Source organism: Macrotis lagotis, chromosome 5, assembly GCF_037893015.1.
Source record: "Macrotis lagotis isolate mMagLag1 chromosome 5, bilby.v1.9.chrom.fasta, whole genome shotgun sequence".
In the NCBI taxonomy this organism is placed as follows: Eukaryota; Metazoa; Chordata; class Mammalia; order Peramelemorphia; family Peramelidae; genus Macrotis; species Macrotis lagotis.
In genome coordinates this window covers 55683902-55698499 of record NC_133662.1, presented here as the reverse complement: position 1 = coordinate 55698499, position 14598 = coordinate 55683902, and the positions used below count along the sequence as shown (strand labels likewise).

General features: G+C 37.8%; 1 protein-coding gene and 1 long non-coding RNA gene across 3 annotated transcripts in view; one reads left to right on the top strand and one right to left on the bottom strand.

Annotated features, from left to right (window-relative positions):
* The window catches only part of LOC141523804 (uncharacterized), an 89833-nt gene extending 77741 nt beyond the window's left edge, over positions 1-12092 (bottom strand). For both annotated transcript variants that reach the window (XR_012478603.1, XR_012478604.1), the window contains exons 1-2: positions 11729-12092; positions 9066-9133 (exon numbers count right to left, since the gene is read on the bottom strand). This is a non-coding gene — a long non-coding RNA (uncharacterized LOC141523804). The remainder of the gene's footprint in view (positions 1-9065; positions 9134-11728) is intronic.
* The window catches only part of LMBRD1 (LMBR1 domain containing 1), a 201901-nt gene continuing 199249 nt past the window's right edge, over positions 11947-14598 (top strand). Inside the window, exon 1 of the mRNA XM_074237297.1 lies at positions 11947-12160. Coding sequence (XP_074093398.1) covers positions 12071-12160 — 90 coding nt within the window. The 5' untranslated portion in view covers positions 11947-12070. The remainder of the gene's footprint in view (positions 12161-14598) is intronic.

Sequence of the window (14598 nt, the reverse complement as noted above, 5' to 3'; positions counted from 1 at the left end):
CAAGGTACAGATACATTGGTAGCTATACCCCTGAACACAGGCAGTCCAGGTCATAGGGTTATCTCTTCCCTGGACTGAAGCAGCAGAGGGATTCTGAGTTTCTGAGGGTTTTCTTTAAAGGAGGTGCCTTAAAAATTGTCTGCCTCACTCAATGTTGGCCTGCTTATTGCAGCAGGTGGGAATTATATCCTTCCATCAAAATACACAAAATGTACAAAAATTTTTGTGAAATTGATTCCACATACCATCAATATATGGAATGCCTATAAATGACATAAAATCCAGTAGGGCTGAAAGATGAAAAGTTCTTGTCATAAGAGAACTCAGCAGGTATCATATAATGAAATAAGGCTGACAAATATAGATCACCTCACTTACCAAAGTTGGAACTAGATACATAATTTTCTGGAGTGGCCACAGTGATGGAGAAAGCCATGAAGCTGGTTCAAGTTTCACACTTAAAACTAATCTAATCAACAAGCATGTGTGCTTCTCAAAAGGAGTGAATGACAGGCTCCTGACAATGTGATTATCACTTACAGAAAGGCTCCACACTACCATCAATAGAGTGTATATTCCCACCATAAAGAACTCTGATGAAGTCAAAGAAAAATTTTATGAAGACTTGAAGGCCTTTATCACCAATGTGCCAAAAGAGTACAAACATAAATCTGTGGGACTTTTCAGAGTAGGCACAGTCTATCAGACAAGGCAGGGAGTCCTAGAGGAGGAATGAAGTAGGAAACAATAGCAACAAAGTTTGCTTATTACTAAAGAATGTGTATCTCATGATCTTATTATTAACACTATCCTCAATTTACCCTAATGCAATAAAACTTCATAGATGAAACCTTGTAGCAAACAATAAAATTTAATAGACTAAAGAGAAGAGACAGACAGGATGTGAGAGTGAAAAAACTAACATGTGGTGCAGAGTCCTGGACTGAGCATAGACTTATCCTCTACAAGCTAAGCATTCTCATTCAACAAAAGCAGTAACTCCAAGATAAAATGAGTCTCTCTGAATGAAAGGCAAGCCAAAACATTGTTGGCAACAGCTGACAACAGCAGAGAAGTAGGAAGCTTTCAGATATTTAGTATTTATTGATCTGGGTCAGAACATTTGCAAACATCAAACTTGGTTTGCTAAAAATCATGGGGAAATTCTGAAGTTGCTTAATGAAGAATGAGAATGTCACAGGGTTTGCCAGCAGGATAGTTTGTGCTTTTCTAAGAAGGAAGAATTTAACTTCCTCAAAAGTAAAGTGCAAGTGAAGTGTAAAGAAATGGACAGATATAATTCTTATAATAATACTCCAAAGCACTTTTATGATGCTCTGAAGGCTATATATGGGTCAAAGACTTATGGTGTATCTCAATTACTCAATGATTATGGAGTCACTCTGATTAGTGATAGGGATATGATCCTGGAGAGATAAGCTGAACACTTCCATAAGGTTCTCAACAGATTACCATCAATTGATGCTGAAGCCATTGACTATACACCTCAGGTCGAAGCCAAATTTCCAACTGAAGAGGTTTTTGAATGCCATTAGTTCTTCTCATATTGCAAAATGCCTGATGCTGATTCAATTACAGGAGATTTACAAAAGCTGACAGAAATATTCTGGATTATATGGTAAGAGGAAGTTATCTTCCAGGAATTCAAGGATGCCTGTCCCTATAAATGAAAACGAAACAGGTGGTCCTGTAGCAATTATAGGGGAGTCTCTTAGTCATTGCTGGCAAGATTCCTGCCAGAGTTCTCCTTAATAGACTTATCCTTCATTTGAAAGATGATCATCTGCCTGAGAGCCAATCTGGCTTCAGAAAGGGTTGAGGAAGTTAATATGGTGTTTGGTGCCCAACATAACTCGAGAAGAAATGTCAGGAGCATAACAGAGGTCTGTACACATTTGTCAATCTGACCAAAGGTCTTTGACATGAGGGTTTATGAAAAATTATGGCAAAATTTGATAATCTGGAGTTTATCAGCATGGCACATCAGTTCCATGAAGGCTTGCTTTCACAGGTTCTGAATAATTGGTAATGCACTTGCCCTTCCCAGTAACCACTGGAAAAAAGCAAAGGGGTGTACTTGATCTCATGCTTTTTTTTTAGCATGATTATTTTCAGCAATGCTGTCAGATACTTTCATCTATGATAAAAATGGCATCCATATTAGCTACCAAGTGCAGTAAATTGTTTATTCTGAAAGGACTTTAAGCCAAAAATAAAGTGAAGGAAGAGTTGGTGATTTTTTTGTTTGTAGATGATTATATACTCAATGCAGCCCCTGAGGTTGAGATGCAACAAAGCATGTACTGATTCTTTGCTGTTTGTACTGATTTTTGCCTAACAATCAATACCAAGAAAACAGAGGTTCTCCACCAGCCAGCACCATACCATTCATATGTGGAACCTTCCATTACATCAAATAGAGATATTCTAAATGCTGCAGATATGTTCACTTATCTCGGCAGTATACTTTCCAGGTATGTATGCATAGATGATGAGGTTGACACACTTATAGTCAGTGTTTGGTAGGCTCTAAAGAAGAGTATGGGAAAGAATAAGTATGAGACTGTTTACCAAACTAAAGGTCTACAGAGTCTTTGATTTGCCCTTATACTTGTATGCCTGTGAAACCTGGATAGTAAACTAGTGTCATTCCAAGAAGCTGAATTGCTTCCAACTGAATTGTCTTAGATTCTGACAATCACCTGGCAAGATAAGGTGCTACTAGACACTGATGCCCTTTCTTAAGTTAAATTGTCAAGCATTCAAAATCTACTATGGAGAGGGCAATTCTAAAAGACTGGACACGTTATTCAAATGCTAAATGTACATCTATTATTTTTATGAAGAACTCATACAAAGCAAGTACTCACACTGAGGTCCGCAGAAGCAATAGGACATTCTGAAATCAGTTGTGAGACACTGGAGATAGTGACACAGGATTGTCCAGTATGGCATACCTGTGTAAAGAAGGTACTGCTCTGTGAGCAAAGTAGAATTGCACTGGCTCAAAAGAAATATGGGATATACAATTTTAGAGCCATCTCCACTCCAAATATTCTTGTGGACTATTTGTGCCCAACCTGTGGTAGAACCCTCCAACCTCATATTGAGGTGACATGTCACAGTTGAACACACTGTGCCTAATATAGGAATGTCATTTTGGTCCTCTTTGAAGATGAAGGACAGCAACCAATAGATTTTAATTTTTTAAGTGGACATCAGATCCAATTTTCTTTAAAAAGTTTTGTTATTCAATTTGCTATGTCTTGTGCTTGGTCTAATAGCTTCTTGAACTATTGTTAAGTTTAATTTTTAATTTTTAACTTCTGATAATTTCTCATTAGAATACTTTATTCTATAATATTTGTTTTTATCTTGTTGGAGGATTCCCCTCTGTTGTTTGGTCATTTGTCATTAAGAGAGATAGTTTGACTTAGTAGATAGAGGACTGAACTCTGAGTCAGGAAAGTCACAGAATGAGCATCAAATGGACTTTCTGTTTTCCCATTCTTCCCTTTTTTTTATAAAATTTACTCCATTTATTTATTTATATATTTATTTGATATCATATTTTGTATTATTTATTTATTTATATTAGATGTATTTTTGTGGGAGGATTGAGAATTCCATTTCTTTCATGCTCTCTCATTCTACCATCTTTTTAGATTTCTGCTAAACCCCTTCCTTTTTAAATGAGGGAAACATACTCAAAGAATGAATAAAAAAAAAAGCATTTATTATAGTCTTTCTGTGATCCAAACACTGGATAGAAGAAAAAAGTACTATAGTCTATTTCAAGGTTTTTACTTTATCTGGGGGGAGTCAAAACATAAAAGAAAATTCCACTGTACAGGTAGAGGTCCCTATGTTACAGCCTAGAAGGGCAGGAGGAACTGGAAGGCATGATGATGATGATAATAATGTTTTGTCCTTAATTTTTTTTTTTTTTTTAGTTTTTGCAAGACAAATGGGGTTAAGTGGCTTGCCCAAGGCCACACAGCTAGATAATTATTAAGTGTCTGAGGCCAAATTTGAACTCAGGTACTCTTGACTCCAGGGCCGGTGCTCTATCCACTGCGCCACCTAGCTGCCCTAGTCCTTCATTTTTGAAGAAGATTAAGACATCAAGGGAGGTGATGAAATGACAAGCACATGATTTGGATTTGAGTAAGGATGTGCTGTGCTAAGTTACTAGTATCACTTTCTTCTGTAGAGTCATCTAGGTTCAGTGACCAGATATGAATCAGGACAACTGGAGATGGTCCTGGATATGAGGTCATCAGAGTTAAGTGACTTGCCCAAGCTCACACAGCTGTTAAATGTCAAGTTTCTGAGGCTGGATTTGAACTCCTGTCTTCCTGACTCCAAGGCCAGTGCTCTAACCACTGCATCATCTAGTTGCTCTATTGGAAGGAATACAGATGGTAAGATGTTTTGATTCTATATCTCACTGAAAAGAAACAAATTAGTGACTAGCATTTTATTTCAGTCCTGTAAACAAGAGGTCCCAAACAAGGCTTTCTAGGGTGGCTAAAGTAGGGTGGTGGTCAATGCTCTAGCTCTTGGGGATGAGTTTTGGGCAGCCAGGAAAGGGGTGGGAAGAAGTTATATTACTTGCCTACAAATATATTCCTATGCTATAGAATGCTAAAATGACTGAGAATTAAGAGCTAATATTTACATAATACTTGAAGGTTTATGAAGTATTCTACTTTCATCTGAGCTTCACAACAATCCTTTGAGATTGGTACTGTAGGCATCATTACTCTTGTTTAATAGTTGAAACTCGGAGAGATTAAATGACTGACACAAGGTTAAATAGCAATGTGTTCAAAGCAGAATTTGAACCTATTTCATCCTGACTAGACCCAGTGCCTTTTCTTCTTTAGCACATTGCCTCTCATCTTACATGAAAAGGGAATTTAATAGGTTTACATTATTGTTACTTTTGGTCCAGTTCATACTTGTGTTTTTGACAGTAACTATAACAAGACAACCCCATTTCAATTTGGAGAAGTTTAAATTTTGAATATGAATACTGCAGAGACTCATCTTGTATATAATGATACACCAAAGACATAGTTTTAAGGGGAAAAAAAGATAGTTCAAGGAGTCATCCAGTTCATTATTTGTGAAAATAAATTAAATTCTGAGTACATTTAACATGGTATTTTTTTTTTTAGGTTTTTTTGATTTCATCCAAATAGAGAATTCTGAGTGTGGAAACAATCTTTGCCAATGCATATTGGCAGTTTGCCAGTAATTTAGTGTCACAGAGAGAGACTCTTTTGCAAATACTAAAACACTATAAATGCTGTTTATTACTTGAGCATTGCCTAGTGATCCTGAGGTTAAGTGATTTGCCTATGGTCACAAAGCTAGTATAAGTCAGAAGCAGAATTCAAACTTAGGTTTCCATGACTTCAGGTTGGGTCTATTATCCAGTATTTCTTGCATTTTTGCATAATTATAATTCACAGCTAGGTGGTATAGGAAATCGTGCCAGGTCTGGAGTAGGAAGTCTCATCTGCCTGAGTTCAAATCTGCCCTCAGAAATTTACTAGCTGTATGACCCTGGGCAAATCATTTAACTGTTTACCTCAGTTTCCTTATCTTTAAAATGAGCTGGAGATGGAAATGGCAAACCACTTGAATATCTTTGTTAAGAAATCCTCAAATAGGGTCACAAAGAGTTGGACCCAACTGAACAGTATTTTATGTATTTAAAAACAGTATTCTAAGAAGAGGTTCATAGGTTTTCCATGACTGCTAAGATTTGTTGACATAATATTGAATGAAGGGTGAAGGAGGAAGCAGTTTGGTTCAGATGTGTTAGGTCAATACCAATATGAGCATGATTCAAAAAAATATGAATTTGGGGAATTGAACAGAAGAGTATATTGTGGTACATAAAAAGGATTTGTTATATATGCAGTTCAACAGAATATGATGTACTCAGTTTCTTGCAGAAACTTGGATATGCCTATGCATGTTAGATCTTCCAAATTCCTTGAAAAACATTGTATAAATACCCAAACTTCACCATTATTTCTTGATTAACTAACTGTACTTTGTTGCTCCAAATTCTATTTCTTCTCTGCTTCCTGTTATTATGATCTGATTATAAACTTTATGCTTCAAAGACATCATCATGTTTCATCAAAACTAAAACCAAAAGTGACTTGATAAAAGTCACTCACCCAGAGAAGAGGAGGGAGTTGTAAGAACAAAGATAAACTAAAAAGCTAGAATGGGTTATTTCTATGGTATCTATGGAAAGCTGAACTCCAATGGGATGACAAATAGGAAGAATAAGTGATAGAGCAAGGAATTTTGAGCTTGGAAGTATGTGCTATATCAAATTGAAAATAAAGGAAATACTAGAGAGTTGATCTGATTTCCCAATATTTTGATCCTTTTTTTTGTAACTATTTGTGCTGACATCTTTTGTAGATAGCTATTGGTATAGGTGTTAGTATGCTGGATGGACCTGGATTAAGGAAGATTTGACTTTGAATTCTACCTCAGACATTTATTGGGGGTTTTGATGTGAGTCACTGAATCTCTTTAAGCCCCACTTTCCTCATCTATAAAATGAGGATAATAATAATTCACAGATAACATTTGTAAAATGCTTTATAAACCCTTAAAGTCCTATATAAGGTAACTATTATTGACATTCCAATGAGAGAGATAGATCTAGTCCCTTTTGACTTAGCTATCCTCATCTGTCCTTAAGCTAGTATACTTAGGTATATGGAGCATTCCAAGAAGACTCACATCTCTGATTTAAGAGTCTGCCAAGTCCATTTCAGGGCTGCTCATCCACCTTTGGGGTCCAGCTTTCACCCAACTCTCACCTATGACTACAAGAAGTTGTAGTATTCACAGGGGCCACAACCTGATAAAACTTTGGCAAACAGGTTAAACCAGGTTGAGGGTAACTGAGGCCTTAAATCTGTTGGTGAATTTAGGAGGATGCCTACCCCAAGCATATAAAGATAGTGGAATGGGGTAGTGAGATTTGTTCCAATGGCCATGAAAGAGGCTGAAGCAGATGCTGTGGAGCAGTTAGAGCTTGGTCAAGACATGAAGATACCAAGATCACCCAATCATCCTGAATCATTAACATTTATCTTTGTTCTGCCACTGGACTTGAACAATTCTGGAAGAGAGAGTGAGAATGATGAATTTATGGAACTCTGTTTCACTTAAATCCAGTTTACCCACAAGTTAGGATGTCACCCATGATGTTGCTGGACTTCAAAAACAAAGGACATAAACAGTATACTAAGAACTTGGATACTGCTTTTAGTTCATAATTTTTCGTCACTTAGGTATGAAACATGATATAATAGAAAGAGTGCAAGGTATTTTTTCTCACGTGGTTAATCAGAAGGAGTAGAAAGATAACCACCGAGGTACTCTGGAAGTGACAAATGGCCAGACATAGCACTGTAATAGATTAAAAAGTAGACAGAAGAATAGGGAGCTATCTCTCTCTAAATGTAGAAGAGAACAGAGAGATCAGAAAACCTGACAAAATAGAAGGTACCAATGAATTCCTATTAAAGGTTTCAAAGCAAGAACACTATGATATTTATATGGATGCCAATAGTTGTGGGAAAGTGTATAAAGTTATGATAACAGAACAATGAAGAAGCTATTTGGAGATAATTTTTTTTAAATTGTATTTTTTTTGAGCTCCTCAGATCACTGTAGACAAGGGTGATTTACCTTGCCCTTCTTTTCTTCAAAAGAAATTGGATTTGGGATCTCTGGTGGAATTCCTTTTCTTTCCAGAAGGCTGGTTCTGAGAGCTCTTTTTTTCCCCTCTTTGCTGCCATCCTTAAAGCAAAATATTTTTCTGGGGAAAATATTTAGAAGGGCAGGTTCTTCCTCCCTTAGGAACCCAATTCTGATCTCTATCTTCTGTACATGCACAGCTCCCTAGTCTTTTGAAGATTTGTTCTGGGGTGCCACTCAACTCTAAAATAGACTTAGGTCAAAGTAACCATCCAGAATCTTTTGATTCAATAATTCATCCTCAAGGAAATGCCAGTGAACAAACAAGTAGCCAGTCCAAAGATGTTGCCCACATACCATAAAGGAGATACAGAAACCTGCTTTAGGTCTTTAACACTACGAACAATCTAGCTTCAGTCTACTTTTCTAGATTTATTGCAAATTACTCTTCATATAGTTTATCTTCTGCCCAAATCACGATTTACTGAATGCCAAATATTCCATTTCCTACCTAAGTGAGTTTTCTAGCATTTGGAATATACTCCTTACCTCTAGTTTTTCCCAAAGTTAAATTCAAGGACCACCTATTACCAGAAGCCTTTCCTTAACCCTCCAGTTGCTAGTGTCCCCTCCCAGAGAAATTACTATCTACTTTGTAATATTTTGTATTTAATTTTCTGTTTAACTGTTCTTTGCTGTTTCATTTTTCTTTCTATATTCCTTTGTCCCTGTGGAATGGGAGAGGCATACATTCTTGTTGAATGTTAAATGAGATGTAATCAATTTTATAAATATGGTATTTTAATGAGCTCCACCTCAAAGGCTAAATAAAGGCCTCCTTTTTTTTTTAAGTTTTTGAAAGGCAATGGGGTTAAGAGACTTGCCTAAGGTCACACAGCTAGGTAATTATTATGTGTCTGAGGCTGGATTTGAACTCAGGTCCTCCTGACTCCAGGGTTGGTGCTCTATCCACTGTGCCACCTAGTTGCCCCCCAAAAGGTCTTTAATTTCTTCTATTTTATACCTTCTATATGTAGAATTTTGTAAGCAATCTTAGGACATTATACCTCAACATTATCTCTTCTAGGAAGTTTATGCTCATTCCTTTTCACTGTAATCACTGTGCATGACAGAGTATGGTGTTAATATGAACTCATACAAATTTTTCTCCATGGATACAGTTGTGAATCTAGATTTATAGAATTTTAAGGTTAGAAGAAAACCTTGAAGTTATCTAAACCAACTCTCCCCATTTTGCAGATGAAAAATTTGTGGCCCAGTATACTTAAATGACTTACCTAAGGAGATACAGATGGAATTAGATCCTAGTTCCATTATACCATAAGTCACAGACATTTTGCAACCACTGTTGATGTGGAAAAATACCAGAGATCACAAAGTTAATATCATAACTGGATATGAGATAATACATAATTTTAGATAATTGAGATACCACACTTACTTCCTCTTAAACTGAAATTAGGCTTAGATTATCATTATTATCTAATATTGTGCTAAACTGCTTACAAGTGAGCAAGTTTTTTCTTTAGAAAAATACATTTAAAATATTTTTATAGAATCAAAATTTCTTCCAGAATCTTTCTTCCTAACCCTTTCAAATATCCTTCTTATAACAAAGATTAGTTTTGAAGAAAAAAGAAAAAATACAGAAGATTAAAAAATCATCAAAACTGATCAAATTATTGAAATGTCTAAAATATACATAATGTTCTATACCTTTGTACATTTTATCCCAAAGGAGCTGTGGTGGGGATGATTTCTCTGTTTTGAGGTCACATGCTTGTTCTCTGTAATTTTGTAACATTCCATTTTTTTTAGAAAAAATACCTTTTTATTGGCATCCCAAATCAGAAATAAAGTTTTTAAGAAAGAAGATATAATATAAAAAACCAGGAAAGCCTATAAATATATTTTAAAAGTTTAAAAATGTATGCATTGCACCAACTGATAGACTACTCCCATCTTCAAAGGAATGAGGTGACAGTATCTTTAATTTCTCTCTTTTTGGAGCCATTCTTGTTCTTGCAATTTTGCAAAATGGACTCTTATTTTGTGGTAGTTGTTCTATTTGCATTGTTGTTTTCCTTTTGTATATTCTCTTTGCTTGGCTCTTTCTGCATCAGTTCATGTAAGTCATTATTTTTGTTTTTCTGTATTTTCAACTTAGTTCTTATAAAACATATAACCTTACATTCATGTAATACATTTTATTTAGCCATACCCCAACTGATGGGCATTAATAGGCTTTCAGTTATTTGCTAATTTTAAAAATGCTGCTATAAATATCTGGGTGGATATGAGTGACTCCTTTGGGATTAAACTCCTATTAAAGGAATCTCTGAATCAAAGGGTATTAACATTTTAGTCTCTTTATTTGCCTAATTCCCAAATACATCCCAGAATGGTTGAATTGATTCACAGTTTTTCCAACAATGTTGGAAAGTGCCTGTTTTCTTTTAATTCTCCCCCCAAACCTAGCATTGACTGAGTATTCACCTGTTTGTCATATTTATCAACATACTGAGTGTGAAATGAAATCTTAAGATTGCTTTAATGTGCATCTCTTTTATTATTAGTTATTTGGAGCATTCTTTAATACAAATATTAAGAGTTCTCAGTTCTTCTGAGAATTGTTCTTTCCAAATCTTTTGACCACTTTTCTATTGGAGTTTTTAGTGTTATGTATCTTTTGTTTATAGTTTTGAATATCAAATCCTTATCTGAAACACTTGGTATAAAATTTCTCCTATTTAAGTACTTCACTTAACTTTAGATGCATTTTGTTTGTGAAAAATCTTCTATGTAATTTAATTAAAAGTATTTAATCTTGCTTCTCTATCATGTTTGGTTAGCAATAATACATCTCCTATCCATAGCTGGGAAAAGAATATCCATTTTAAATTGACTTTGGAATGTGGCATAATATATTGGTCTAAAACCCAAACTAATAATATAGCCAAGACTGCTTTTCAATCTCCCCCAACAGTTTTCATCAAATGTTAAGCATTTCCTAGTAATTTATGTTTTGGGGTATGCAAAAACTGAATTATTAAGTTCCAGTGTTTGTTTCTTTTTTTAGGTTTTTGCGAGGCAAATGGGGTTAAGTGGCTTGCCCAAGGCCACACAGGTAGGTAATTATTCAGTGTCTGAGACCGGATTTGAACTCAGGTACTCCTGACTCCAAGGCCGGTGCTTTATCCACTACACCACCTAGCAGCCCCATCCAGTTTTTCTAATTCTCTCATCTATTCTGTTCCATTGAACTACTTCTTTTTAACCATTAACAAATGGCAGCTGTTCTTTATAACATAATTTAAGGACTGGAAGTGCTTAATTCCTACCTTTTTTTCAATTATTTCCCTTGATATTCTAGATGTTTTGTTTCTCCAACTGAATTTTAGCATTTTGTCAAATTCTTTAAAGGGCTGTTTGATAATTTGATTGGTCTATCATTAATAAGGTAAATTGACCTCTGGGATATTCATATACCATAATGTGTCCAACGACTGGGCATCTCCTTTATTTCTAAGTCATTAGAATCAGAATCTACTTCCAAAAAAGCGCTGCTATAAATATTTTCTTATAGATGAATACTTTTCTTCTTAGTAATGATCTGAGGAATAAAAGAATTTAATTTTCAACCTGAATGTCCATCTAAGAGATCAAGGAGAATGAGCACAAAGTGGAAGTCTTTGGGCCACTTGATTCAGCAGCTCAGCTCCGCTTAATTTTCTCATCTGTAAAATGAGGTCACGTCTAAGACCATTTTGACTTCTCACTTTAAGTGATTATAAATTTTGCTTATTGATGCCCCCGCCCCTGTACACTATCCACACGCTGTCCAATAGCAAGAGGCTACTTGAAAGGGCAGGGTGTGTGATCCCGAGAAAGGGCTTCCATTCGGTCCCTTGTGAAAGGCCTAGGACTGTGCTTGCATCACCTGTGGCCACGGGGTGGCTGCAAGGGAAACACTTGTGAAGCGATGGGACGCTGGGGACACTTTCTTCATTCCTGGAGACTCCGGGTCCGTCCGGGCCGTGGCTCCCCGCAGCATCACCAGCCGCCAGCTGGGGGCGAGCGCGGCCCGGGGAGGGGGAGGGGTTGTGACGTAACCGCTTCGGCGAGCCCAGGGCCCACCCCTTCCGCTCCCCGCCCCCAGTCCCCGCGGGGCTCCGTCGGCAGGGGACGCTAGAGGGCCGGGCCGCTCGCCGCCCGGAGGCCACGCCCCCGGCCGCTGACCCTCGGGGCGGCTCGCGGGGGGATTCCCGGACCGGAAGCGAAGATGGCGGCGGCGGCGGCGGCGGCGGCGGGCAGCGGGTCCGCCTACGCGGAGCTGGTGATCGGCTGGTGGATCTTCGGGCTGCTCTTGCTGGTAGGAGGAGGGGGCGCCGCCGCCGCCGCCGCCGCTGCCGCCGCCGCCGTTGGGGCTGCCGGGAGGCCTCCCGGGCCGTGCCCGGAGCCGGGGGGAGGGGAGCGGGGCCGCCCCGGGGCGGGGGGCTGCCGGCCCGCCGAAGCGCGCCCCCGCGGCTCCATAAGAAAGCACGTCGAACGCGCGCGATCGCGGAGGGAGCCCCGAGCCCCCCGGAGTTCTCTGGTTACAGACGCGCACCACCGAGACCCCCGGGGCCCGGGCATTTGGGGGGGACCTTACAGCGGCACCCACCCCTAAGTAGCCATGGGTGCCGGAAGGTCTCGAAGTGACGTGATCTATTTTGCATTGTGGGTGTGTCTTGGGGGGTCTTTTTTTTATATTTTATATCTTTTCCAATGACACTTGAATATTTTATATTTTCTATTTTACACTTGGATCAGATTCAGCCCTCCTCAGTAATGTTGCGTTGATGTCCAGGGACCGGAGCCGAACTTCCCTGCGTTTCTGTTTTGTTTGTTTTTTGCAAGGCAGTGGGGTTAAGTAGCTTGCCCAAGGTCGCAGGGCTAGGCCATTATTAAGTGTCTGAGGTCCTCCCGACTCCACTGCCCACCTAGCTGCCCCCTTCCCTTTTTTTTTTTTTAGAACAGTGCCTGTTGCTTATTAGATGCTTAATTGATTATTTTCTCAGAGTTTGGCTTTTCCCCGTGTATAAAATGATATGCTTGCCATACCTGACTTCTAATTCCTCCTTAGCCTGCAATCTTGTGAAAGCCACTTGACTCATTTTTTCAACCTGTAAAATGGAGAGGTTTCAATTAGTTGCCTCATGTGGTTCATCATCCTTAAAATATTAAAAAAAAAAGCAACTAAGGACTTTCTAAATGCCAGACCCTGTGGTTGACATGGTCGATACAAACCACAAAAAAAAGAAACTTCCTTTTCTCCTAAGTAGTGTACTTTCCTTTGGGATATTCTGAATCATAGATAATTTTTTTTAGGTTTTTTTTTTTTTGCGAGGCAAATGGGAATTTGTAGAATCTTTGAACATTTTTTTTTAGGTGAATCATAGATTCTTTTGTGTCATTGACCACTTTGGTAGATTGGAGAAACCTATGGATACCTTCTCTGAATAGGGTTTTAAATTCACAAAATAAAGCATAGAATCATAGTGCAGTTATCAAAATATTAAAATATATTCATGGATTCCAGGTTAAGAATTTTAGCACTATGATCCTGGGACTCATTTTCCTGTTAAATATGAAAACCTTTTCCTTCAAAACTTTCTCCTGTACTTTTTTCTTCTCTATGCTATTGCTTTAGTCTCCTAGTTAATTTTGCCCACTTTTGTCAGACAATCTTAAGCTGCAGTTACAAATAAAGTCTTGTATTTTTTTTACTAGATACTATTGTACACTTTCCATGATGGAGTCTGGGATTTATCCAGTTTAATTCACCTAGGAAATAAGGTCAGGTCAATGCTGTATCGGAAAGTCTTCAAATAAAATAATTTGGAATTAAAAGATCCATGGTAACTTTGGAGAGAGCAGTTTTGGTGGAACAGTGAGGTTGGGGGGATAGATTGTAAGAAATTAAGAGTAAGAAGAGAGAGTGGAGATACCTATTAAAGAAAACTTTTTCAAGGAGTTTAGTCAAAAGGGCAGAAAGAGACCTAAAATGATAGTGAGGATGGTAGAGGTATCGGATGATTATTTTTGAGGATGAAGGAGTCATAGACATGTCTGTAAGTGAGGGAGGAAAGGAGATAATGGATTGTGAGGTTAAAGCTAAGTGATACAGTAGTGATGACAGAGGGGAGTAGTTTGCTAGAGGAGAAAATAGATGGAATGAGATTGCTTGTTTAGGTTGAGAAATTACCCATGATAAAGATGGAGTAAAACCATTTCATCATTTGAGGCAAGGGTCAAGAAGACAATAATAGCATAAGACCTGAGTGATAAGGTAGAGCTCAGCATGAGATGAAGGGGGATAGAGTCAGAAGATTTTGCTCCAACTCAAAAAAACCAAACCAAACCCTTATAACATGTCCAATCAAGAAAAACATTCTCTGATTGAGCTTGTCTAAAAAAATAAATGAAATGATGAATTTCGTTAGGCTTACAATCACCACAATAACTCCATCATTTAAATATGCTGTTTAAGAGCTACAACTTTTGCACATTTTCTTGTATAAAAAAATCCATGTTCAATAATATACATTCCAAAAAACACAACTAAAAATTAAGTAAACTATATGTAGTATGAAATCCCAGCATTCACCTTACAGAGACCTTCTCAACTAGGGTAGAGACTGAGCTAGCCCATTTTTTGATACATATGCATGTGAAGATAACTACCACAGAATTGACATGCTACTAAGATTGTAAGAGCTTTTAGGCCTATCTCTATCTGATTTGATGCTTATAATAACCTTTAAGGGG